At 53.2% G+C, this 25,869-nt stretch overlaps 2 protein-coding genes across 26 annotated transcripts in view; one reads left to right on the top strand and one right to left on the bottom strand.

The window, feature by feature from the left end:
• The first annotated feature begins 23 nt into the window (after nucleotides 1-23).
• MAP1A (microtubule associated protein 1A) lies at nucleotides 24-20,869 on the top strand. Of its 2 annotated transcripts, XM_004273929.3 has the most exons (7): nucleotides 24-261; nucleotides 1,220-1,321; nucleotides 9,753-9,835; nucleotides 10,114-10,254; nucleotides 10,480-18,592; nucleotides 18,749-18,969; nucleotides 19,306-20,869. In XM_004273929.3, exons 1-7 carry the CDS (start codon nucleotides 24-26, stop codon nucleotides 19,459-19,461), a joined length of 9,054 nt encoding a protein of 3,017 aa, XP_004273977.3. In that variant the 3' UTR covers nucleotides 19,462-20,869. The 2 variants fall into 2 exon arrangements, with proteins under 2 accessions (XP_004273977.3, XP_033291516.2); XM_033435625.2 differs by lacking the exons at nucleotides 24-261; nucleotides 1,220-1,321 and adding an exon at nucleotides 6,524-6,673.
• Nucleotides 20,870-22,094: 1,225 nt separating this feature from the next.
• PPIP5K1 (diphosphoinositol pentakisphosphate kinase 1) overlaps nucleotides 22,095-25,869 on the bottom strand; it is a 49,135-nt gene continuing 45,360 nt past the window's right edge. For all 24 annotated transcript variants that reach the window (XM_033435607.2, XM_033435617.2, XM_033435620.2 and 21 more), the window contains one exon: nucleotides 22,095-24,087. In XM_033435607.2, coding sequence (XP_033291498.1) covers nucleotides 23,153-24,087 — 935 coding nt within the window. In that variant the 3' untranslated portion in view covers nucleotides 22,095-23,152. The remainder of the gene's footprint in view (nucleotides 24,088-25,869) is intronic.

Here is a 25,869-nt window from a genome sequence, read left to right as displayed (position 1 = left end):
CCTAGCACTCCAACGGAGTTTCCATGGAGACCGAGGCTGGGCCCTGGCGGCCTTTCGACGTTGCCATGGAGACAAGTCCCGGGCTAGGGCTCCGAAGCCCCGGCTCTCTGCTGGCTCAGAACCCCGCGGAGCCGCTGTGCGAGGCCGGAGCCGCGGTGGCGGCGGCGCGCTGGGACCTGCAGAAACACTCTTTGCTCATCGTGATCGGCGATATCGGTACAGAGAATCAGCTGAGGGCCGTTCGGGCCCACCTTGAGCAAGGTGAGCTTGCTGTCCTGGCTGCGCTCGGAACATCCTCCATCCCGTGCTTCTCTGCCATGTGCATCCTCCATCCCTAGCGTGCACTTCCTGAGATCTGCGCACCCTGTTAATCTGAATCATCAGCCCCTGTCACCTGCATCTTCTGTGTCACGCGTTCATATCCTCCCAAGCTGCCAACATCTCACATCTCCATCCTTCCCGCACACCCCATGGCGTTCGCAGTCTCCCTGAGGCAGGCGGGAGCGTGGGGGAGGGGGGAGCTGGGCAGTGCCTGGGTGGGGGGCCCTCTGGTTACACCCCTCCCTCCCGCAGTGTCTTGGGCCAGAGGTCCTGAAAGTCGTCACCATCCCTTGGAGAGTCCACGTCCCTACCTTAGTTTCTTCTTTAGGGCGTCTGAACAGGATCAGGGTGCGTTTTGAACGCCGCAGACAAATCTCAAATATCCCAGTGCCAGCGGCCAACCTGAGAGAGTGACCTTCGTGGCCACAAGCTCCTCAGTCCTCCACTGCCTGTGGCGCAGTGCTGCGGAGCCACCTGCGGGTGGAAGCATGCCGCGGGGGAGTGGAGGCAAGGAGGGGGCCACAGAAGGAGAGTGTAGAATCCTACTTACCTGTATGGGGAAGGCAGTCCCTAGTAGCTGGGAATGGGCCCTTGGGTGTCACTTCTATCACAATTGGGCAACTGCGCAAGAAAATTCCTACATACAAACTCGTTAATGACCAAATTTAGCCTAAACTCTGCACTTCTCCCTCTGGCTCAGCAAAGCCCAAGAAGGGCACAGGATGGGAGCTAGACATAGGCACTAGCCACATTTCTTAAAGACATCAGTGAGGCTGATCATGGCAGCCGTCCTTATCCCCTCCCTCTCCTTACCCCTTCTGTGAGCTTGGAAATGCTCCCACAAGTCCAATCCCTCTGACCTTATCTAGGTCCCTCTTTGTTTCTTTTTCTCTCACAGGGATTCTCTCCTGGAACATTGATTTATCATCCATTGACTTGAACCAACAATTGAGACTCTTCATTACCCGGCATCTAGCTCACTTCTCCTCAGAGGTCAAAGGTTAGGACCAGTGTCATTTGTCTCAGTCCTTTGGGTGAGGGCTGGTCACAGAAGAGCAGAAGTCCACTCTCCCTGGCAGAACTGGCCTTGTGGGAAGTTTGGGTCAGGGAGGGAGGGACTCTTGAGACGAAAGTTGTAAAGCTCCTTAACTATTCCCACATACCCAGTACACTTCGCAGACAGATGGTATGATGGTGGAGGAAGCCTGGAGAACGTAATTTCTACTTGAGAAGAGGGTGGGTTATGGACAGCCACTGACTTACAGTAAGGGAACGTGGTACCTCTTGAGTGATCAGTCATCTCCCAAGTAAAAATTCCTTTTTTTGTTTGTTCCCCTTTCTGTATGCCCTGGCCTCCTTGCTTCCCTTTGCAGAGACCCTTGAACCTCCCACTCACCTTCCCAGATCCTTGCTTAGCAGTTTCCCTCAGGCTGCACAGCCTATCCTCCAGGTTTCAGGGTTTCTGCCTCCTCCTTTGGCTCAGTCAACAGATGTCCAGAGCAGAGCAGAAACCTTGTACCAAAGGCTGATGAGCCCATGAAATCCAGAGTGGAAGCAGGGTTTCCTGGATTTACTGCTGCAAGAACTAGTCATACTTTGAGATTTGGCACTGAGATCAAAGTTCACAGGATGCAGCTTCCCATTCTGCTGTGTGGGAGAAATGGTCAGGAATTTGAGAAAATAATATTTTAGGAGTTATTATTCCACGACAATATCTGTGGGGAGACTGCAGAAAGCCCTACACCCCATTATAAAAGTGCTGGGCATCTGCTCATGTTATTGGTAAATGTTGACAAACCAATTCATACACCAGTGTCTTTACGGAATATAAATCCACCCAACTCAACAGTCACTGCCATCAAATGACTGAATTCGTATCTTATACAGATAATTCTCAATTATCCAGCATAATAGATAGTCACTTCCCTTCTTTTCCTGCTCCTCCTGCTAACTGCCACATGGTTGGTCATTTCCCTAATCACCTACTCCTCTGCTGCTCTTGGAGAGAGAAGACATGGTTAATATGACTAATGCTCCATTATCTTAGGAATATGTGCAGCATTTTAAAAATGTGAGTCTGGCATCTTCTTGATGTGACTGGCTTCCTATGAAGGTAACCAGTCACTGTTTTGAGACTGCCTTCTGTTTAGTATTATTCATTTCATGGCTTCCTCCATTAGCTCTAATAATTTTAAAATCAACAGTTTTACCACTTGATTAATCCTAGGAGCTTTGGTGCAAGGCTGGATAAAGGGACGGCAGCATGAAATTAATGACTGAACTGAAGTTTGGGGAGTGTCTGCTGATGTTATTAATTCACACTGAATTCTCCAACCTTGTCCTTTTGGACACGGATGTAAGAGTAGGATGCCTTCTGGAATGATGTAAGAATGAATAGAACTTAAACCAAAACACCTAGCCATTCTTCAGATTAAGATTTGGGGATGCTTGGGAAAACACTTACAGGGAGATGCGTAGTTACTCTCAGGGACCTCTCAGAAACAAGCACTGATATACAAGCACCTACTAGATCTTCTCAAGCAAAGAGTTTTACCATGGTGTCCTCAAGAGGCTTAGGGCCATTATACCCAAGATCAGGGCTTACTTTTGAGTTTTTTTAGGTTTGGACATTTTCATGGTGGCCTGTGTATGTCCCTGGAGAATAGTGGAGAATTTCCTGGAAAACCCCACAAGGCCCAAGACAGCCACAGCCCCACCCCTGCTGGCTCCTCTTTCAGCTGTCCCCGCAAACAACAGCCCAGAGCAGCTGCAGACACTTCCCCTCCCTTCAGCCTCCATTAGTGGGGAGGCAGAGGGAACCAGGCTGCTGGGATGGGCTCAGTGGAATATGCTAGTACCTTATGATTTAATCCTTTCTGCCCACCCCATAGGCTGGGCCACCATCCCTCTCACCTCTCCTCAAGCCCTGGGCCAAAATGTTGAAAAGGAGGACAAAAATTTATCTTGCTAACTATCCCCTGCACACACACACACACACACACACACACACACACACACACGGAGGGGACCCTTTGATGGAGCATCAGTGACAAAAATTTATCTTGCTAACTATCCCCTACACACACACACACACACACACACACACGGAGGGGACCCTTTGATGGAGCATCAGTGACAAAAATTTATCTTGCTAACTATCCCCTACACACACACACACACACACACACACGGAGGGGACCCTTTGATGGAGCATCAGTGACAAAAATTTATCTTGCTAACTATCCCCTACACACACACACACACACACACACACGGAGGGGACCCTTTGATGGAGCATCAGTGACAAAAATTTATCTTGCTAACTATCCCCTACACACACACACACACACACACACACACACACACGGAGGGGACCCTTTGATGGAGCATCAGTGACAAAAATTTATCTTGCTAACTATCCCCTACACACACACACACACACACACACGGAGGGGACCCTTTGATGGAGCATCAGTGACAAAAATTTATCTTGCTAACTATCCCCTACACACACACACACACACACACACACACACACACACACACACACACACACACACACACACACACACACACACACACGGAGGGGACCCTTTGATGGAGCATCAGTGGCCCAGCTCCTTCTAGTGGTCAAATGTGGTGAAGGCTTTGCACCACTTTTGTCTCCAGTGGTGACTTGGAGCCTTCCTTTCTAACTCCTGCAAAAAAATCTGGAGCTTCTGAGCATTTTAAAACAAACCCAGAAACGATTAGAACAGTGGGAAACTGAGCTTAAATAACACTCTAATACTACTTCTACTATTGGGCACATATAAGAAAGGGAGAGGGCTTCATAATTTATAATTCATGATGGATTTTCTAGGACTAAAAAAACACAGGCTGAAGGACCAGTTTGGAAGCCTTCTGTCTGACTCTGCATCACCACTGATGCACTCACTCAGGAAGTGTTAGTTCCTTTACTTCTGCAAACATGAAGACTATTCTGAATTAATACAACAGCTCATTGGCCCCTAGAACTGGGTTTTGCATTGCTGTCAGAAATAGGAAAGGAGGGACATGAAGAGTATTTTAAGTCCCTTCCTGCAGGCACCTCCCAGGCACCTGGGTTTACCTGGGAGCTAAGTTACTCTAGAGTTGAGATTCTGGTTTAGGATTTCCCTGATCACCTAGGTGACCTCTCATAAATCTTCCACAAAAGGGAGACAGACTTCCAGTGGTATTTGTGCATTGCAGGTTTAGGATTCTAGGAATGAAGGACTTTTTCATCTTTTATGTCATTCACTCCTCATAGCATTGTTGGAGGATGGTACTAATATTACACTCATTTTATAATTCAGGAAGCAAGCTTTCAGAGGGCTTAAGTGGCTTGTTGAAAAGCATGATTAGTAAAATGGTAGAGAGGGGTCTCAAATCCAGGACTTGCGATCTCACTTTGTGTCTGAGCTCAGGCCTCCCTCTCATCTTTGGCGTCTCACCATTTCATTGCAGCAGAGCCAAGGAACACAGCGGGTGGAGGTGTGGTTGTGGTGAGTGGCTGTTCAGAGGGTGAAGGCTGAAGGAAAACTCCACTGTGAGTTGGAACCTTGCCCAGGGTGTGGCCCTCGGGGGTAACAGCTGAGAATAAGGGTGGGCTCTGCGTTGGGCTGAGAAATGTTATTTTGTTCTCAAGCTACATGTCTACTCAAGTTTCCCTCTTTGCACACTCCAGAAAGCTCCAGAAAGCAGGGAGGAGATGGAAGGTTTGAGGTGGGAGGAAATAAGAACTATGAAGTTGCAGAAAGGAGGTGTTTCCCCTTTGTGATGTTCAGAACTCAGCCTGGTTTGTGTTGTATATCTCTGTAGCTGGCCTCCTCTATCCAAGTGGGGCTGTTGCCATGTTGCTGCTTTGCATCCCCGGATCTCAGCAAGGATTCCTCCCCCTCTGGAGTCCCCCTCCCCCCCTTGCACTGGTGACTCAGCTCCTCCTCTCCTCTGGTGGCAGTTTAGGGGGGATGGGGATGCTGAGAGCAGAGACTATTTTGGCTTCTCTGACCTTCAAAAGCTGCTCTTGGCAGCCAGGGGCAAGGGTGGGGCTGGTGCTGGGCTAAGAGTGGGTGGATGTCATTGTGAGGAAGGCAGTAGGAATCGGCCAGGACTGGGGAGGGATGATGGAAGGGAAGAGGGCAGGGGGACATGAGCATTGCCCCGTTGGAACTGAGTGCTGGAGCTCTCCAGGTCCTCTCTTTGAGTCCTAGAGCACGTGTCACCAAATCTGAGACAGGGGTAGAGACTAAGGGAAACAGGGCCAATGTTAGAAGGATTAAGATCCTATAAAATGGAGACATCAAAGAGACATAGCGAAGTGCAGAGACAAGGAGAACAGGGACCCAACACCCTACAAAGTCATTACAAGATCTTTTTAGTCCAAAGAGTACTTTCTGTGACTTTTAATAATTGGTCAAGAGTAAGAAAATCTTGTACGCCTGGGGCCCTGGTGATTTTCCTTCATCCCTTTAACTATTTCACTGAAAGGCAGAAAGTGCCCTGAATCTTCAGAAAATGCCTCTTCATACCCAATGACCGAGAATCCCAAGTATCAGTGCCTGTGTTGTTGCTGTGCTGTGCTGCATCGGCACAGAATTGTATGCGGTCTTAGGGCCCCTGTGCCCCACCCGCGATGGGCTAGAGATGGACTAAGGACCATGTGTCCACTCCAGGATTTCAAACTACCCTCCAACCTAAAATGAGACTTATTTCTGCACTCCCACCCCATTTCTACAGCTGTGGCTCAGAAGCCAGCAGAGCTCAGCGCAACTCCCTCCCTTCAGTCGTCCCCAGCCTTCTCAAGTAGTCCCCCCTCACTCCTACCCCATGCTCTCAGGCCCCCAGCCTCTTTGTCTCCTGCTCCTCCAGGGATTGAAGGTCACTCCCTGAGTCTGAGGGGAGAGGCAGCAGATGGTTCCGGAGAGAAGGGGGGAGGGCCCAAGCAGCCCATACCTCCTACGTCCCCCCAGTGTGCAGCACAGGACTTTGGTCTTTTGGCTGATGCTAAAAGAATATTTCTTAACTAAGCGGGGTTGGAGGAGAAGGGCCCTGTGGGCCATTGGAGACCACCCTAGCTCTGAGCTGCTAGACAACTCCTCAGGTCCCAGCCAAGCAGAAGCACCAGATCACTGACATTGTGAAGGCAAAGAAACAGTTAAGTCTCCAGTGCCTCGTCATGGACCAGCCCCTCTTCCCCGCCCTGGCGCCGCCCTCACCATCAAGCGCCCCCCCCCCCACTCCCACCCCTAGTGCCGCAGACTCGTCCCCGAAGCTGCCGGCTGAGGCCGGAGCCACAGCCTCGATGAGGGTCTCTCTCCCACACCCCAGGGTAAGAACCGAACCGAACTAAAGGGCTTGGCGTGGGGCACGGGGGATGCTGTGATAGGGAGGTGGGATGCGGGTAATGGGAAGGGAGTTGATACCTCATCTGGTGTGTCTGGAACTAGCCCAGCGGGGTGGGCAGGGTGGGGGAACAGAGAGAGGAGATGAACTGGCTGTGGGGCCAGCCTGGACCCAGAACCAGGTGGAAGCCAATGGGGCCAGGACCGTGACAGGCCACCTCGCGGGCTGAGCTGGGCTGAGCTGAGCTGGGAGCCAGCCGCCTAGGGGCAGCCGCAGAGGGTGGTGTCACTGGCTCTGCCCCGAGGCCTGGGGCTCTGGTGGCGTTTGGGGGCTCTGTCTTTGGTGGGGGCAGAAGAATCTGAGGGAAAGGCGGATGTTATGGGAAGGCACCTGATGGGAGGGTCTCTGGGTGTCAGCTGCTAGATTGCTCAGCTGCTCTTATGCTGGGGGGTGAATGGGACTGCGAGTTTTTGCCAAGTATGGGAAGGTGGGGACACTATGGAAAAGAAGGAAGGAAAGGGTCATTAAGACGTGGCATGCGCCTCCTCACAGACCAACCTATTTGCAGCGTGCTCCCCACACCCATTCCCTGCGACGAGCTTGAAACTTGGGCCGCGAGCCCCCCTTTCTGGCTCCCTCCGGGGATGGAGAGGCCGCTCCGGAGATTGAGAGCACTCCCTCCGCAGCAGCTGCCCCACATTCCCCGTCCTGTCAACCCCACAGGTTCCCAGTCACGGCCTCCCACCCCACCTCATCTCTGCTTCCCTTCCCAAGATGGGGGCTCTGAACAGAGAAGCCAGTTCCTTCTCCCTCTCTGCGTCCCCCCCTCCCCGCCCCCCGTGTAGAGGCAGCCAAGAAAATGACTTGTCATGCTGGTGGGGGGGGGTGGGGTGGGGGCGGAGCTGGAGCCTGAGCTCAGCGCGCACACTCACACTCGCTCACACACTGCGGCAGACTGCAGCTGCCCAGGCGCCCCCCCTCCCCGGCCGCCTCCCTGCGGAGACACCTGCCCTCCCGCCCGCTCAGCCTCAGCACCCGCAGCCCACCCCCCAGCCCCATCTCTGGCAAAGGGACGGGCCCCTGCCTCACCAGGTGTCCTCTCCGAAGAAGGAGGGAAGACAAGTCGATTGCCTTCAGTGGGATCGCGGGTGGTGGTGGGGTGTAGAAGAGAGAAACAGGGCTTTCCCCCAGGCCTGAAAAGGAGGAGCACAAGGTGTAAACCATGTAGTTGCCAGTCACAACCTGAGAGCACATGGGTGAGGGGCAGGGTCTTGCGCCAAGGCAAGTACTGGGATCAGAGAGGTCTATGGTTATAAGCCAGTCTAGGGGACTGCAGGGAATGGTAGACTGGGGAAGGCGGGTAGTAGATAGAAAGCAAATCCATCCGTGCCCCAGATCTTTCTCTTTCTGGCCCTCCTAGTTCAAATGTGTGACCTTGTGTGTTCGTGGTGCGTGTGGCGGGTGGGTGTGGGGGGAGAGGAACTGCCCTTCTAAGCTAAACTGCTTAGAGCTAGCCTAGGGCCAGCCGCTCCCCGAACCATGGTGTATCCCTCATCCCTCACCTGCCCAAGCCCTGCCCGTGCGTGTCTCTGAGGTGCTTCTCATCCTCTGAACCGACCTCAAAGTGTCCCTCAACTCCCAAGTTAATAGAAAAGAACGCTTGAACTCCTCATGGGCCCCACCTACCCTGTGCGGGGCTTGGTCTTCTGACACCATCCCTAGTTCATTTCCCCCGCAGCTGCAACTGCAGCCCAGTGCTGCCAGATCTGCCTGATCCTGGCACCATTGCTCTTCCGCTTAACAAAGGCCCTGGCCCCAGGGTCCTCTTGTCTGAGCCCCAGAAAGAGGAGAGAGCGCTGGGTCACAGAAGAGGGTCTGGGGGACAGGTTATGTGTCCTCCCACCAATATCCTCCAGACAGCCCACTCCCCAGACCATCTGTTCAACTCCGTGTTTGTAAGGTAAATCCACTGTGTGCTGTAGTTGGTAAGGGCAGGAATGGGATGGCAGCATCCTTCTTCAGGATCTCCTGTCTAACCTGGCACTTTTTTTCTTTGCTGCATTGCTTGGTGTTTCATGTGAGCCTGGATAAGGGAAGTAGAGAGGGGATTTGATGGTGTACTATGTTCCTCCATAGCCTGGGGAATACTCTGAACCTCTCCTGCCTTATCTGTTTCTTGTTTGTGAATCCCAGACTCCCCTCTCCATGACAGAAGGCCCACAGGAGAGGTGCAAGGATGAGAGGAGAAACTGTTTGAAAGGGATGGGTTGTGGGGAGTGAACCAGGTCTTTCTGGAGCCTGGGGACATGAAAGTGAGGTAGGACGGGGAGCTGTGAAACCTTTGGTGGTGGAAACAGTATGATTGTGTGCATGTTTGTGAGTGCACGCTCAGCCTCTGAGGAACCAGAGCACAGAACAAGAGGTCCTATTTCTCCTCTGCATTGTAACCAACCCCCAAGGGTTTAGATAGCATAGACTTCTCTGAGTCTTTTCGAATGGGACTTCTGGCCTTGGATGGGGGTTTGAAAGGAGGATGAGGAGTCTGTACTCACTGCACAGAAGCACCCATCTCCTTATTTCCAGGCACTGTGGCAAGAAAGCCCAGGGCAGAGGCAAGCTAGCGAGGACAGAGCTGAGTGAGGACCATCCTCCGAGAGGCCCTCCCTTCAGCTGAGCCCCCCGCCCCCCGCCCCCCCCCACCGGTCCCCAGGCAGCACCAGGAGCTTAGTGCTCGAGAGGGACAGACAGGGACAAAAGGTTCTTGTCTCCAGGGCAGTCTGAGGCGGGAGTTCCAGGCAGAGGGGGTGGCAGATGAAGGGAGGGAGAAGACAGCCATTGTGGGAGAGGGGAGGAGGAAACCCTGAAAGGAAAGGGCTGCAGGAGCCAGTCCCTAGACCTTACTCAGCAGTAGCCAGAGTGGCAGGATCTCAGGATAAGCAGGCTTCTCTTTCCCCTAAGCCCCATTTTCTGACAGTGCATTCTTTCCTCTCCTGCCTTACACAATGCCTCTGCATTTTAGTCTATACCCACTTCCTTCAGTACAAATTCCTGCATCTCTCCCTCAGGCCAGAGGACCCTCTGCCACCAGAGTGAGATCCTAGAGACCATCGTCCTGGTAAACCCCAGTGCCGACAGCATCAGCTCCGAGGTAAGGCCAGGGCCTGTGCTTTGCCACGAGGGCCTGCCGAAAGTGCCGTAACCCACCCTTGCCAGTGCTACTGCTGTAAGGCCAGGAATTCCCGGACTTGGCTTTGAGCCATCCTCTCTCTGCCATCTAAGCTGCCTCACAATCCCAGCCCCATCCTGGAGGTGCTGTGGGGCTACCAGTGGGGAGCGTGTCCTTGCAGAACTGAGGGGGACCAGGAACATTCTGTGCCCTTCCCTGGGCTTCCTCTCTCTGTGACCAGTCCTCTCCTTCCACTCTAGGTTCACCACCTCCTTAGCAGCCCATCAGCTCACAAACTACTGATCTTGAGTGGGCAAAGTTTAGAGCCTGGGGGAGACCTCATCCTACAGAGTGGCACCTACTCCTATCAAAACTTTGCCCAGGTCCTTCAAAACCCAGAGGTAAGTTCTATGTCTGAGTGTCTAGGAGGAACAGAACATGGGGTAGGACTAGAGCTGTGGGGAGGGATCCAAGGAAGGGAAAATCCCACATTCCTTGACCACCAGGGATGCTGGCAGAATGGTAGGAGATCACCTCAGAGAGAGATGGAGATTAGCAGATTGAGTCTGAGTTGGCTTGCGATAACCCCAATGACCTGATCAGCCTTCTATCTCCCCTTCATCTAGATTGCCCAATTGCTCAGCAATAGAGACCCTGGGATCCAGGCTTTCCTCACTGTGTCCTGCTTAGGGGAGGGTGATTGGAGCCACCTGGGACTATCCAGTTCCCAAGAGACCCTGCACCTCCGGCTAAACCCTGAGCCCATGCTGCCCACCATGGATGGCGTGGCTGAGTTCTCCGAGTACGTCTCTGAGACCGTGGATGTGCCATCTCCCTTTGACCTGCTGGAGCCCCCCACCTCAGGGGGCTTCCTCAAGCTCTCCAAGCCATGCTGCTACATCTTCCCTGGCGGCCGCGGGGACTCTGCCCTCTTTGCCGTTAATGGTTTCAACATCCTGGTGGATGGTGGCTCTGATCGCAAGTCCTGCTTCTGGAAGCTGGTGCGGCACCTGGACCGCATTGACTCCGTGCTGCTCACACACATCGGGGCAGACAACCTGCCAGGCATCAACGGACTCCTGCAGCGCAAAGTGGCAGAACTGGAGGAGGAGCAGTCCCAGGGCTCTAGCAGCTACAGCGACTGGGTGAAGAACCTCATCTCCCCCGAGCTTGGAGTCGTCTTCTTCAACGTGCCTGATAAGCTGCGGCTGCCTGATGCCTCGCGGAAGGCCAAGCGCAGCATTGAGGAGGCCTGCCTCACTCTGCAGCACTTAAACCGCCTAGGCATCCAGGCCGAGCCCCTCTACCGTGTGGTCAGCAACACCATCGAGCCGCTGACCCTCTTCCACAAGATGGGTGTGGGCCGCCTGGACATGTACGTCCTCAACCCTGTCAAGGATAGCAAGGAGATGCAGTTCCTCATGCAAAAGTGGGCAGGCAACAGTAAAGCTAAGACAGGCATTGTGCTGGCTAATGGGAAGGAGGCTGAGATCTCGGTGCCCTACCTGACCTCCATCACTGCTCTGGTGGTCTGGCTACCAGCCAACCCCACTGAGAAGATTGTGCGCGTGCTTTTTCCAGGGAATGCTCCCCAGAACAAGATCTTGGAGGGCCTGGAAAAGCTTCGACACCTGGACTTCCTGCGCTACCCCGTGGCCACGCAGAAGGAGCTGGCCACTGGGGCTGTGCCTGCCAACCTCAAACCCAGCAAAATCAAACAGCGGGCTGATAGCAAGGAGAGCCTCAAGGCCACAACCAAGACAGCCGTGGGCAAGCTGGCCAAACGGGAGGAGGTGGCCGAAGAGGGAGCCAAGGAGGCCCGCTCAGAACTGGCCAAGGAGTTAGCCAAGACAGAGAAGAAGGTAAAGGAGTCATCTGAGAAGCCCCCAGAGAAGCCTGCCAAGCCTGAGAGGGTGAGGACAGAGTCGAGTGAGGCACTGAAGGCAGAGAAGCGAAAGCTGATCAAAGACAAGGTGGGGAAGAAGCACCTGAAAGAAAAGATATCAAAGCTGGAAGAGAAAAAAGACAAAGAGAAGAAAGAGATCAAGAAGGAGAGGAAGGAGCTCAAGAAGGATGAAGGAAGGAAGGAGGAAAAGAAGGATGCCAAGAAGGAGGAGAAGAGGAAAGATACCAAACCTGAGGTCAAAAAGATTTCCAAGCCAGACCTGAAGCCCTTTACCCCTGAGGTACGTAAGACCCTCTACAAAGCCAAGGCCCCCGGCAGAGTCAAGATGGAGAAGAGCCAGGCTGCCCGTGGGGAGAAGGAGCTGTCCTCTGAGCCCCGGACACCCCCAGCCCAAAAGGGGGCTGCACCATTCCCAACAAGGGAGCTGGCCTTGTCTTCACCAGAGGATCTCACACAGGACTTCGAGGAGTTGAAGCGTGAGGAGACGGGGTTGCTGGCTGAACAAAGGGACACAGGACTAGGAGAGAAACCACTCCCCCCACACACTGCAGAGGAGGGACTCCCAAGCACATTGGCCCCGGGGGCACCACCCTCTGTCCCAGGGCTGGAACCAGAAGAGCCTGTGATAAAGGAGAAAGAGGCTGTCCCAGACATCCCTGAGGAACAAGGCAGCAAGGACAGAGGCCCAGACTCTGGGGCTGAAACAGAGAAAGAGAGAGCCCCCTGGGAGGATAAAAAGGCAAAGGAATCAGAGGGGATCCCCGACAGAAAAGAAGCCAGAGAGGAAAGTGAACCTGAGGTAAAGGAGGATGTGATAGAGAAGGCCGAGTTAGAGGAAATGGAGGAGCTGCACCCTTCAGACGAGGAGGAAGAGGAAGAGACAAAGGCTGAGGGTTTTTACCAAAAACATATGCAAGAAGCCTTGCAGGTAACGCCGAGGGGCAGGGAGGCTCTCGGGGTCCAGGAACTAGGACTCCAAGGCAAGGCCCCTGAGAAGGAGACCTCGTCATTCCTAAGTAGCCTGGCCACCCCTGCAGGAGCCACTGAGCACGTCTCTTACATCCAGGACGAGACAATCCCTGGCTACTCAGAGACCGAGCAGACTATCTCGGATGAGGAGATCCATGATGAGCCGGAGGAGCGTGCAGCTCCACCTAGATTTCCTACAGGTACCTATGACCTCCCTGGGCCTGAAGGTCCTGGCCCCTTTGAGGCTAGCCAGCCTGCAGACATTGCTGTTCCCACCACCCCCAGCAAAGGCTATGGAGCGCCAGAGTCAGAACTCACCTACCCCCCCAACATGGTGGCCGCCCCTCTGGCTGAAGAGGAGCATGTGTCCTCGGCCACCTCAATCACTGAGTGTGACAAGCTTTCTTCCTTTGCCACATCCGTGGCTGAGGACCAGTCCGTGGCTTCACTCACAGCTCCCCAGACAGAGGAGACAGGTAAGAGCTCCCTGCTGCTTGACACGGTCACAAGCATCCCCTCCTCCCACACGGAAGCCACTCAGGGCCTGGACTACGTGCCATCAGCTGGTACCATCTCACCCACCTCCTCACTGGAAGAAGACAAAGGTTTCAAATCACCACCCTGTGAGGAGTTCTCCGTGACTGGGGAGTCAGAGAAGAGAGGAGAGATTGTACAGAGAGGCTTGTCTGGAGAGAGAGCCGTGGAAGAGGAAGAGGAGGAGACCACAAATGTACAGATGTCTGAGAAACTTCACGATCAGTATGAACCCCTGATGTTTGCTGCCCCTGGCCACACCCTACATCCCGGGGAACCAGCCGTTGGAGAAGCGGAGGAGCGCTGCCTCAGCCCAGATGACAGCACAGTGAAGATGGCCTCTCCCCCACCATCTGGCCCACCCAGTGCCACCCACACACCCTTTCATCAGTCCCCAGTGGAAGAAAAGTCTGAGCCCCAAGACTTTCAGGAAGCAGACTCCTGGGGAGATACTAAGCGTACACCAGGTGTGGGCAAGGAAGATGCTGCAGAAGGGACAGTCAAGCCAGGGCCTGAAGAGGGCACACCAGAGGAGGAGGGAACGTTGCCTCCTCCCAGGAGCCCCCAGGCCCAGGAAGCACCCATCAGCATTGTTGGAGGACATGCAGGCTGTACCATCCAACTGCTGCCAGAAGAGGACAAAGCAATAGTCTTTGAGACTGTGGAGGCGGGAGAGCCCACAGGGCCGATTCTGGAAACAGAAGCCCTTCCCAGAGATTTGAGAACACACCAAGAACCTGGTGAACCTCAGAAAGATGAGGTGCTCCGGTTTCCTGACCGAGGCCTCTCCCCTGAAGAGGTGGAGTCCCCCTCTGTCCTCAGCATGGTCTCCCGAGACACTGCCGACCAAGAAGCCGTCCCTAGGTCTCCCTGTGGCCTGACAGAGCAGCACCTACACAAAGACCTTTGGCCACAGGTATCTCCAGAAGACACCCGGTCGCTTTCTCTTTCAGAAGAGAGTCCCAGCAAGGAGACCTCTCTGGATATCTCTTCTAAGCAGCTGTCTCCAGAAAGCCTTGGCACCCTCCAGTTTGGGGAACTAACCCTTGGAAAGGAAGAAAAAGGGCCTCTGATGCAGACTGAGGACACCTCTCACCGCCTAGCCCCTGTGTCTATTCCAGAAGCCCGTGCAGCCACAGTGTCACCTCCCACAGATGGGACCAGTGGATACGCTGCACAGGCAGACGTCACAGATGAGAGCCCTGACGGAAAATTACCTGCCAGATCCTTCTCTCACTCTACACTGTTGGGAGATGGGAAGCAGTCACCCGGAATGATCACAAGCCCTGGTGAACACATTCTGACACCTGATAGCTCCCTCACCAAGAGTCCTGAGTCCTTGCCAAGCCCTGCCATGGAGGATATTGCCATGGAGTGGGAAGATAAAGTTCCAGAGTTGAAAGATGGACCCCCAGAGCAGAAGGAGAAGGGACCTGAGCCAAAGGATGAAGTCCTACAGCAGAAGGACAAAAGTCTGGAGCAGAAGGATACTGTCACAGAGCAGAAGGGTACAGCCATCTATCACAAAGATGAGGTTCTGGAAGAAAAGGACAAAGCTGTGGAACAGCAGGATAAGGCTTTGGAACAAAAAGGCAGAGACTTAGAGCATAGGGACACAACCCTGGAACAAAAGGACAAGGCCCTGGAAGGAAAAGACAAAGACTTAGAACCTAAAGACAGAGACTTAGAACCAAAAGACAAGACCTTGGAACAGGAGGACAAGGTCCCAGGAGAGAAAGATGAAATCTTAGAACCAAAAGTCAGAGACTCTGAACATAAAGACAAGGTTCCAGAGGACAAGGTCCCTGAACTGAAGGGCAAGGCCTTAGAACAGAAAGATGAAGCCCCTGAGCAGGACAAGGCCCCGGAACAGAAGGACAAGGCCTTGGAAAAGAAGGACCAGGCTTTAGAACAAAAATACTTGGCCCTAGAACAGAAGGGTGAAGCTCTGGAACAAAACATTTGTCCAAAGGCTGTTGAACAAAAAGACAAGATTCTGGAAGAGAAGGACAAAACTCAGGAGCAGGAGAGTCCTGTGCAGGAGGATAAAACCATGACACTAAAGGAGAAGATCCTAGAGGAAAAATCTCCAGAAAAAGTCAAGGCTGTGGGACAGAAGGAAGAAGCTCTGCTGGAGAAGACCAAAGCTCTGGGGCTGGAAGAGAGCCCAGTGCAGGAGGACAAGGCCCGGGAGCAGGACGAGAAGTACTGGAAGGAGCAGGACGTGGTCCAGGAGTGGCAAGAAACATCTCCAGCCAGAGGAGAGCCAGCTGGAGAACAGAAGGAGCCTGCCCGGACATGGGAGGACACATCTCCTGAGCAGGAGGACAGGTACTGGAGGGGCACAGAGGATGTGGTCCTGGAACAGGACACATACTGGAGGGAGCTGAGCTGTGAGCGGAAGGTCTGGTTCCCTCATGAGCTGGGTGGCCAGGGGGCCCGACCACGGTTCACAGAAGAGCGGGAGAGCACTTTCCTCGATGAGGGGCCAGATGATGAGCAGGAAGTACCCCCCTTGGAGCCTACACCCAAGAGTCCCTGGGCCTCAGACTTTAAGGGCTTCCAGGAGCCCTCACCACAGAAGGAGCTGGAGGTGGAGCGCTGGCTTGCTGAGTCACCAGTTGGGCTGCCACCAGAGGAAGAGGACAAGCTGACTCGCTCCCCTTTTGAGATCATCTCTCCTCCGGCCTCCCCACCTGAGATGGTTGGACAGAGGGTTCCGCCAGCCACAGGACAAGAGAGCCCTATCCCAGAGCCTAAGCCCATGCCACCCATGAGGAATGAGCCCACCACCCCGTCATGGCTGGCTGACATCCCACCATGGGTGCCCAAGGACAGACCCCTGCCCCCTGCACCCCTGTCCCCAGCTCCAGCTCCCCCAACACCTGCCCCACAGCCACTCACTCCTGCGCCCTTCTCTTGGGACACAGCCGAGTATGACAGTGTGGTGGCTGCAGTGCAGGAGGGGGCAGCTGAGTTGGAAGGCGGGCCGTACTCCCCCCTAGGGAAGGACTACCGCAAGGCTGAAGGGGAAAGGGAAGAAGAAGGTGAGGTTGGGGTTCCTGACAGCAGCCCCCTCGGGTCAAAGGTCCCAGAGGCCAGCGCGAGCCGTGCCTCTAAGGAGCCCGAGCAGACCGAGCCAGAGCAGAGAGAGCCCACACCCTATCCCGATGAGCGAAGCTTCCAGTACGCAGACATCTATGAGCAGATGATGCTCACTGGGCTGGGCCCTGCATGCCCCACTAGAGAGCCTCCACTTGGAGCAGCTGGGGATTGGCCCCCACACATCTCAGCCAAGGAGGAGGCTGCTGGCCAATGCACATCTGCAGAGAAGGAGCTTTCGTCTCCTGTCTCACCCCATCGCCTCCAATTCGACACTCCAACCTTCAGCTATGCAGCTCTGGCGGGACCCACCGTACCCCCCAAGCAGGAGCCTGAGCCAGGGCCAGGCGTGGATCCCAGCCTCACCCCACCTGCAATACCCCCCCGTGCTCCTATCCCCCAGAGCAAAGGCCCAAGCCCCCCACTTAATGGTAACATCCTGAGCCATAGCCCAGATAGGAGAACCCCATCCCCCAAGGAACCAGGCCGTGGTCACTGGGATGACAGCACGAGTGACTTGGAGCTGGAGAAGGGGGCTCGGGAGCAGCCTGAGAAAGAGGCCCAGTCCCCAAGTCCCCCGCAACCCATGCCTGCAGGCCCCTCCGCCCTGTGGCCTGAAAGTGAGGCACATACCAGCCCTTCCTTGGACTCCCACCTGGGTCCTGCCCGACCCAGCCTGGACTTCCCTGCATCAGCCTTTGGCTTCTCCTCATTGCAGCCAGCTCCTCCACAGCTGCCCTCTCCAGCAGAACCCCGCTCGGCACCCTGTGGGTCCCTTGCCTTCTCTGGTGACCGAGCTTTGGCTCTGGCTCCAGGGCCCCCCACCAGAGCCCGGCATGATGAGTACCTAGAAGTGACCAAGGCCCCCAGCCTGGACTCTTCACTGCCCCAGCTCCCATCACCCAGCTCTCCCGGGGCCCCTCTCTCCAGTCTTCCGCGACCTGCCTCACCAGCCCTATCTGAAGGCTCCTCTTCTGAGGCCACCACACCTGTGATGTCGAGTGTGGCTGAACGCTTCCCTCCCGGCCTGGAGTCTGCAGAACAAGGGTCTGTAGAGCTGGTCCCAGGAATGGAACCAGCTGCCCACGGCCTCTGGGACCTCACTGCTCTGAGCCCAGCACCTCCAGCTTCACTGGACCTGGCCCCAGCTCTGGCTCCAAGCCTGCCTGGAGACATGGATGAGGGCACCCTGCCCTGCCGCCTGGAGTGCTCAGGGGCAGCCACCAAGAAGCCAAGCCCCTTACAGGGCCCCTCCAGGGATCGTGCCACCAATGGCCCAACTGAAACCAGCCCCAAGCCCCCAGGCCCTGCCCCAGCTGAGGCTGAGAAAGGAAAGGCTGAGGCCTGTCCCGCCTGGGAACGTGGGGCCTGGCCTGAGGGAGCCGAGAGGAGCTCCAGGCCTGACACGCTGCTCTCCCCGGAGCAGCCACGGTGCCCTGGAGGGGCCTCTGGAGACCAACCTAGAAGTGTCTCCCCTGAGATGGAGGCTGGGCCCCAGGGATGTGCTGCTGAGCCCCGGCCGCATCGTGGGGAGCTCTCTCCGTCCTTCCTGAACCCACCTCTGCCTCAATCCACGGATGACAGTGACCTCTTAACTGAGGAAGCTCAGCTGGTAGGGAGAGGGGGGCGGCGTCGGGTGGGGGCTGCAGGGGCCACAGGGGGCCCCTGCCCCGTGGCAGATGAGACGCCCCCGACGTCAGTCAGCGACTCGGGCTCCTCGCAGTCAGATTCTGACGTTCCACCAGAAACTGAGGAGTGTCCATCCATCACAGCTGAGGCAGCCCTCGACTCAGATGAAGATGGGGACTTCCTGCCTGTGGACAAAGCTGGTGGGTTTAGTGGGACTCACCATCCCAGGCCTGGCCATGACCCACCCCCTATCCCCCAGCCAGACCCTCGCCCAGCCCCTCCCCGCCCTGACGTGTGCATGGCTGACCCCGAGGGGCTCAGCTCAGAGTCTGGAAGGGTAGAGAGGCTACGGGAGAAGGAGAAGACACAGGGGAGAGTCGGCCGCAGGGCCACAGGCAGGGCCAAGCCAGCGTCTCCTGCCCAGCGTCTGGATCTTCGGGGAAAACGCTCACCCACCCCTGGTAAAGGGACTGCAGATCGAGCATCCCGGGTGCCACCCCGACCACGCAGCACTCCAAGCCAGGTCACCCCAGCAGAGGAAAAGGATGGTCACAGCCCCATGTCCAAAGGCCTAATCAATGGACTCAAGGCAGGACCAAGTAAGTATAACATGGAAAGTGGGAGAGATTGTGGTTTGGGACTGGGTGTGGCTGGTCAAGGGCTCCAGTGGAAGAGAGGGAGGGTGGGAGGGAAGAAGAAGGTTGCCAAAAGAGTTCTGCTTTCCCTCTACAATGAGTTCTGTGTTGTCTCTACAGCGGCCTTGGGTTCCAAGGGCAGCTCTGGCCCCCCTGTATATGTGGATCTTGCCTATATCCCGAATCATTGCAGTGGCAAGACTGCTGACCTTGACTTCTTCCGACGAGTGCGTGCATCCTACTATGTGGTCAGTGGGAATGACCCTGCCAATGGCGAGCCGAGCCGGGCTGTGCTGGACGCCCTGCTGGAGGGCAAGGCCCAGTGGGGGGAGAATCTTCAGGTGAGTGGCAAGAAGCACCAAGGAGGTAGTCTGGTCAAACTTTACTCAGAGGCAGCAATGGAACACAGTCTCTATTTATAAAAGGACTGAGGGGCACTTCCCTGGCGGTCCAGTGGTTAAGACTCTGCGCTTCCACTGCAGGGGGCGCAGGTTTGATCCCTGGTCGGGGAACTGACATCCTGCATGTCGCGCAGCGCGGCCAAAAAAATAAATAAAACATAATAAAATACAAGGACTGAGTTCTTTCTCCGGGAGTGGGACTACATCCTGGACCATCAGGTGCCCCATCCCCCGACTTCACATCCTCACCTCAGGCATGTCTTGTCTCCCACCTAGGTAACTCTGATCCCTACTCACGACACGGAGGTGACTCGTGAGTGGTACCAGCAGACTCATGAGCAGCAGCAACAACTGAACGTTCTGGTCCTGGCGAGCAGCAGCACCGTGGTCATGCAGGATGAGTCCTTCCCAGCCTGCAAGATTGAGTTCTGAAAGAACCACTCTCCCTTCCCCAAGGATCTGCTCCCACAACCCCCTTAGAGAATGGCTAATGCTGAGTCCTTTGGGGTTGAGGGACATGGGAGTTGAGGGGGGCGAGGGGGACAGGATGTCTAGTGGGAACTTAGGCTGGGCTAAATGGGAGGGGTTGTGCCTCCCCTTCATCCATGCCTGAAAGGAGTCTCAAAACCAAAGGTAACAGGATTAGGATAGAGGGAGAGTGCAAAATTAGGATACAAGGTCATATGATGCCTGAGAACCCTGGAGTGACACCCTCTCTTAGCACTGCCTAATGCTGGTGTTGGGTGGGGAGTGAGGATGGATCTCAGAGAGCAACCTCCTCCCTCATAGAGGGAGATCATATCCCAACCCCAAGGACCTCTTTATCTTAATCTATGTATTTAGCATCCCAAGGAAGGATTTCCAATAGTAATTTATGTGACCTGGGGGCAGGATACTGTCAGTGAGGTTGCCAGAGCTGCATCCTTTCCTCCATCTCCCATTCCCTTCCCCACCAGAGTCTGGGTCCCAGCAGGGTTCTGGGGGTATGCTGCTGCTACACTGTCCCACTGCTTCTCTCCGTATCTGAATGTTTCAATCCAAAACTTGAAGCTCTTTTGACCAACAGATTGGTGAGAGAAGAAAGGAGCTTATCCTCCCGACCCCTGCTTCATACCATTCACATCCCAGAGCTGTGCCCAGACCAGGCCTACTGGGCAGCACAAAGGAGCAAGGAGAGCCCAGCCCCAATCGCAGACTTCTTCCAAGCTCCCTGACCTTATGAAGTTTTCACCCACCCATTCCAACTCTCCTGATCCCTTCTCATACCTGCTTGGCTTATCTGCATGTGGTCACCTGCTGTGGCCTGGTGTGTAATGGGTTAAAAAGCCACTGCCTGACATCCTAACATTTGACACCCCAGCAACGTGTGACTCCCCCAACATTCCACTATGCCATCCTGCAGCTGAAATGGGAACGCTGGCTGCTTTTCCAGCCCCAGACTCTTGGACAGAGGATCGGGGAGGTGGAGGCCATGCCAGAGGACTTGGGGAAAATGAGAGGGAGGAAGGAAAGAGGGAGAGGAAGCTGAGCTAGGTCTTAACTCCTACTGAGTGAGATGAAAACAGGCCGAAAATACCACCCCAGGAGAGGACCTCACCCCAAGCAAGCCAATAAGCAGCCCTGCCAGACGACTGCAGGACTGAGAAATCCAGACGCTCTTCAGGGCTCAGCTTCTCTGCCAAATGACTGTGTGGAAACCAAAACGAGACCACCTGTGTTCTTCCTAGCTCCCACCCTCTCGTGCTGCTGTGCTCTGCTCCCTCCCACACGTCCCTGCTACAGTTCCCAGCTGCTGTGACGGAGCCACCTCCAACTCTAACAATAAATCAAGTTCATTACAGACGCCGTAGTGCTGCTTAGGCCTTTTCTGACTCCACACGTTGCTTAGTTGCTGGGCCCTGGCTTCTAACTCTCTGCTTCTACCAGCATGGTCATTTATCTTGATGCCTTTGATGACTGGAAGCAGTTCCAGGACCCAGGGAAGCCAGAGAATATAGGGCAGGTGAAGGGAGAAAAAGTTATGGGAAGCCAGCATTATTTCTGAAAATAGGTGAGAATGCCCAAGTATGGGTAATAGGAACTGAGGGTGGGGACATATATTTGGTTTGGGGGAGGAAAGAAAGGCAGGGGGCCTCCTGGGAAGGGGATCTGCATACCATGGGGTCAAGAGCTAAGGACCGAATAACCAGCATCAGATACCTTGTGTAGGAGAACACCAAAGAGGTAAGGAATTGAGGGGCCCTAAGAGATCCAGAGCCTATTGAGGTTGTAAACAGCTTTCACCTGTGCAGTCAGGCTTTCCATGAAGTATTATAAAATGTTGGATTTTCCTCTGCAGTGAAACCCTTTATAGTCCTGGGTATGTCAGGAAAGGCCAAGTTGTGAATGTGAATACATGCGGAGGGGGATATTCCAGCCCCCCTAGTGTTCTAGGCTTTCCCAGTGTAAAGACATCAAGGGGGTAAAGAAAGCACACGCCGTTTATATCAACTCCTGACACTCCCAAGCATCAGTTAAAAATTAAGAGGGTGATTCCAACGATCTGGTGAGAAGGCACTGTACCCTTTGGTGCTTCACAGAGATAGAACCTCTCTTCCCGGTAACACTATTTATTTAAGAAATTTTGGGATTGTAGGCTGATTGCCATAGGGACCTCCTGGGATGTTTAATCTCCATATTTTTAAGGTCCATTCCTGCTCAACTACAATGGCTTTTGACTGGTTCAGATTAATTCAGTCACAGACTTGACTGACCTACAGTCATTCATTCTTTTTTTTTTAAATATTTATTTATTTGGTTGTGCCAGGTCTTAGTTGTGGCTCGCAGACTCCTTAGTTGCAGCACAGGTGCTCCTTAGTTGCGGCCAGCAGCCTCCTTAGTTGTGGCATGCGAACTCTTAGTTGCAGCATGCATGTGGGATCTAGTTCCCTGACCAGGGATTGAACCCCGACCCCCTGCATTGGGAGCACAGAGTCTTAACCACTGTGCCGCCAGGGAAGTCCCCAGTCATTCATTCTTGAATTCACAAGGACATACATCATCACCACCATTATTATGGTTGACTATTCTCATTATTTTATATTTATTGAGCACTCATAATGTTCCGGCCCCCAACTCCAATGACCACATTACCCCTCCTACTCACCCCCATCCCCATCCCCATCCCCAGATCTTTGGGAAAAGCTTCATAATCACACCTGGCCTTAAAGACACAATGATATGAGGACAAATCCTATGGGGACCCTGGAGTATTTGGTCTTTGGCCAGTCTGTCCCTGACTCGACTACAGAAATATATATATAATCTTTGCTCATGTCTGTACAATACTGATCTCTGCTGATTGCTTAAAATAGAACCTGATTTTTCTCTACTACAATATCTCCTAAGCCATATAGTCCCACAACAAAAGGAGGCCCAGCTTTACAGATTGGCCAAGAACCCCCAGAGCATTTTAAGTAGTTACTCTGAAATTTTCACAGCAATCTAATACCTATTTTTCCCTAGAGCTATTGCCCAGAGGAACAGGACTAGGGCAGAGAGGGCACCTGGGATGATATGGAAACATCCATAAGCCCAATCTAAAAATTTGTGGCCATGATGGGTATTTGTTTGGGAAAAGAACTCTTTTTTCCCAGACATTTCAGACAGCCATCCTGGGCCCACCTGAGGATACTAACAAAGACAAGAGTCCCCTGAATGCGCATATGGTCTAAGGGTACCTTGAAAAGTTGTGAATATTTTCCGGAAAAGTAGAGACCTTGGAGTCCCCTTTTGCACTTGCTATCCCCAGGTGTTGTCTTCAGCAGTTAAGTGGCAATTCCTTTACCAATCTGGGATTTCCTGGGATGATCAGAGAAAGTTAGGTAATGATAGACCCATTTACCTCTTGAAGGAAATCGTTTTCAAGTCTAATGGCTAGGTGAGAAGTCAACAGCTGCTTTAACCTGAAGTTGGCTCCTCCCCAAGCCCAGCTCTGGCACAGGTATGCTTCATGCCAAGAGGACTGCTTCCTCAGACACCTCTGGTGAGATCCAAGGCCTTAATGCTGGCGGGTGAGTTAGCCAACAGAAAAATTTGCTAGCTCAAATGTCTGGTATGTGTGACACCACTAATGAGAAAATGATTAATCACATGTTGCTGGTGGAAGGGGTGAGTTCTGGTCACGGGCTAGAGACTGGCTCTGAGGGTTTACATTGCTAGATGGATACTGGACTTCAGGAACATCCTCTCCAGACAGCTGGTCAATCAACTCAGGGACCACATAGGACTGCTGCTGATTCACCTCCTCTGGGACCTCCTGGACATGCAGATCACCCTCCCCAGGGAACTCTTGGGATGGTTTATCAACCTCTGGGATGTCCTGAGACAACAAAATGATTGCAGAAGCCTCTTGGGCCAGCCTGCCAATGTCCCCAGAGAATTCCTGGCATGGCTGGCTGAGCTCCTCAGGGATCCCTTGGGCTGGTTTGCCGACTTCCATGAGGATTTCCTGGGCCAGGCCACCAACCCCTACAGGGAACCCAGGGACCCGCCTGCCAACCTCCACAGGGACCGCCTGGCATGGCTGGTTGTCCTCCTCAGAGTTCTCCTGGCAAAGCTCGCAAGCTTCCTCAGAGACTTTCTGGTACAGTTGGCTGGCATTCTGGCATGGTTGGCTGATCTGAGGGACCTCCTGGCATGTCTGGTTAACATCATCATGGTTCTCCTGGCATGGCTGGCTGATGTCAGGGACTTCCTGGCATGGCTGGCTGACCTCTTCAGGGATGTTCTGGCATGGTTGGCTGACCTCCTCAGCAACCTTCTGGCATGGCTGGCTGGTTTCCACAGGTGGTTCCTGTGGGGACTGGTTTCGTTCAAAAGGCTCTTGTTCCCCTTCTATGGGGAGCTCTTGTGCTCCATTCCCAATGGTCTCCTGGAGCAGCCCAAGGCCTTGATGTTCTTCAGTCACATGTGAATTTAGGGAGGGGTGATCACTGAAGCCAAAATGGCAGTTACCATCCACTGCAGTAGGGGAGGAAGGACCAGCGCTGGACACAGTGCTGGAAGGGCCACTGCTGTCTGCAAAGCAAAGTCAGGAGACCAAGTCAGACAAGATGGAAGAGTAGGTTCTATGTATGTAGTTCAAATGCCAGAACAGACGGCCTATATTACTCATGTCTTCGGGAAAGAGGGTCTGAATTCTTCTTAAGTTATGCAGAGACTCCTAAGTTAGCCTAGCCCAGGAACTGTTGCTTTGGCCTAAGGTATACTACAGGAGTGGCACTAAGGGACATCTAAGACTTCAGGAGACAGTGCTGAGGCCCACTTCATCCAGTTCTTTCATAAATGTACCCCCATTCCAACTCCAAATTCCCATGGCCCCTCATTCTTACTTTGGAGGCATATGAACACTTCATACCAGTGGTTCATAATTAGGGTTACATACCAAAATTATGGGAAATTTTTTTAAAAAATAGATATTTCCAGATTCCATCTCCAGAGATTCTAATTCTACATTTAGGGTAAAGGTGTGGGATGTTGAAACACTCCCAGTTAAATCTGATGTATATCTTTTGTTAAGAATTATTTCTTTAAAGCACATTTCTGGGGCAGAGGTAACCTTTATTTACTGCCCAAGAGACAAGTAAGCAGGAAAATGTAGAAAAACTTTGTGAATCAGAATAATAGGAAGGAAAATGATTTACTCAAAGATGGAAGACTGCCATGAAATCTCTAAATGGCGGCAGTTCTTTCATTTTTTTTAATGGCAGCAGTTCTTAATTAACCTTTCTGAGGGTCACTGACCCCCTTTGAAATTCTAATGAAAGTCATGGACTATCTTCCCAGGAAAATGTACATATGGATATTCCCCCTCATCTTTACATATAATTCCTGGGGTTCATAGACTTTAGCCTGAAATCCATCTACAGATCCAGGGTTAAGACCCTCTAAGTCTTGGGACATACAGTGTTACAGGCTTATGGATATTATATACATATAAAATACAAAAACTAATTCCTAGATCTTGACAGTAGTAAATGAAGGCCTTAGAGTCTTCAGTTACACTGTGGGACAACTCCTACCCCAACTTCTACCTCTTCATTAATCTCTAGTAGGAGACTAATCTACTTTTCCCTTTGTAAATATCATACTAATTGATGGTACTGTAGCTTTAAAGCACTCTGATATCAATAATGATAGATTTTGGAAATCGGGGACACCTGAATAGCTTGTCATCAATGAGAACCAGGGAAGTTGGTAAACCTGAGTCTGCAAAGGCTCCAACATTGAGTTTAAGGAATTCCAGCTATCTCTTTTCTGTAAAGCAGGGGTCCCCAGCGGCACCCCCGCTTCCGAGGCCTGTTAGAAACCAGGCCGCACAGCAGGAGGTGAGCGGTGGGCTAGCAAAGAAGCTTCATCTGCCAGCCGCTTGCCATCGCTCCCTATCACTCCATTACCGCCTGAACCATGCCCCTCCCCACTGGTCCGTGGAAAAATTGTCTTCCACGAAACCAGTCCCTGATACCAAAAAGGTTGGGGACCGCTGCAGTAAAGGATTATATGAGGCATGCTTCAAATGGGAAAAAAAAAAAAAAGAGGAATGTGGTTTGGGGCCAACAAGGCCTATTTAGGGTAGACAGACAGACCCTAAAGAAAATGTCTACCAGTGAGGCTATACATCTGATACTGAGATTTAAAAAAGAAGAAAACATGTGTAAGCTGAGTTCACCCAAGGATAGAAGTAGCCTTAATATTTAGCTAGTAGTTTGATTCAGACAAATCAAAGAGTTCAGACAGAAATAGAAGTTGAAGAAAGATAAGATTTCTAGGGCACAGAACCTATAAACACTATTGGACAGA

The sequence above is a fragment of the Orcinus orca genome, chromosome 2 (genome assembly GCF_937001465.1).
Source record: "Orcinus orca chromosome 2, mOrcOrc1.1, whole genome shotgun sequence".
NCBI classification, from domain to species: domain Eukaryota; kingdom Metazoa; phylum Chordata; class Mammalia; order Artiodactyla; family Delphinidae; genus Orcinus; species Orcinus orca.
This window is presented reverse-complemented; position numbering and strand designations above follow the sequence as displayed.

Bases quoted from the DNA above. Each gene is read 5' to 3' on its own strand.
- MAP1A (XM_004273929.3), top strand. From the start codon at position 24: ATGGAGACCGAGGCTGGGCCCTGGCGGCCTTTCGACGTTGCCATGGAG. The intron at 1,322-9,752 runs GTTAGGACCAGT...TCTCTCCCTCAG, and splicing joins CTTCTCCTCAGAGGTCAAAG to GCCAGAGGACCCTCTGCCAC. The intron at 10,255-10,479 runs GTAAGTTCTATG...CCCTTCATCTAG, and splicing joins AGGTCCTTCAAAACCCAGAG to ATTGCCCAATTGCTCAGCAA.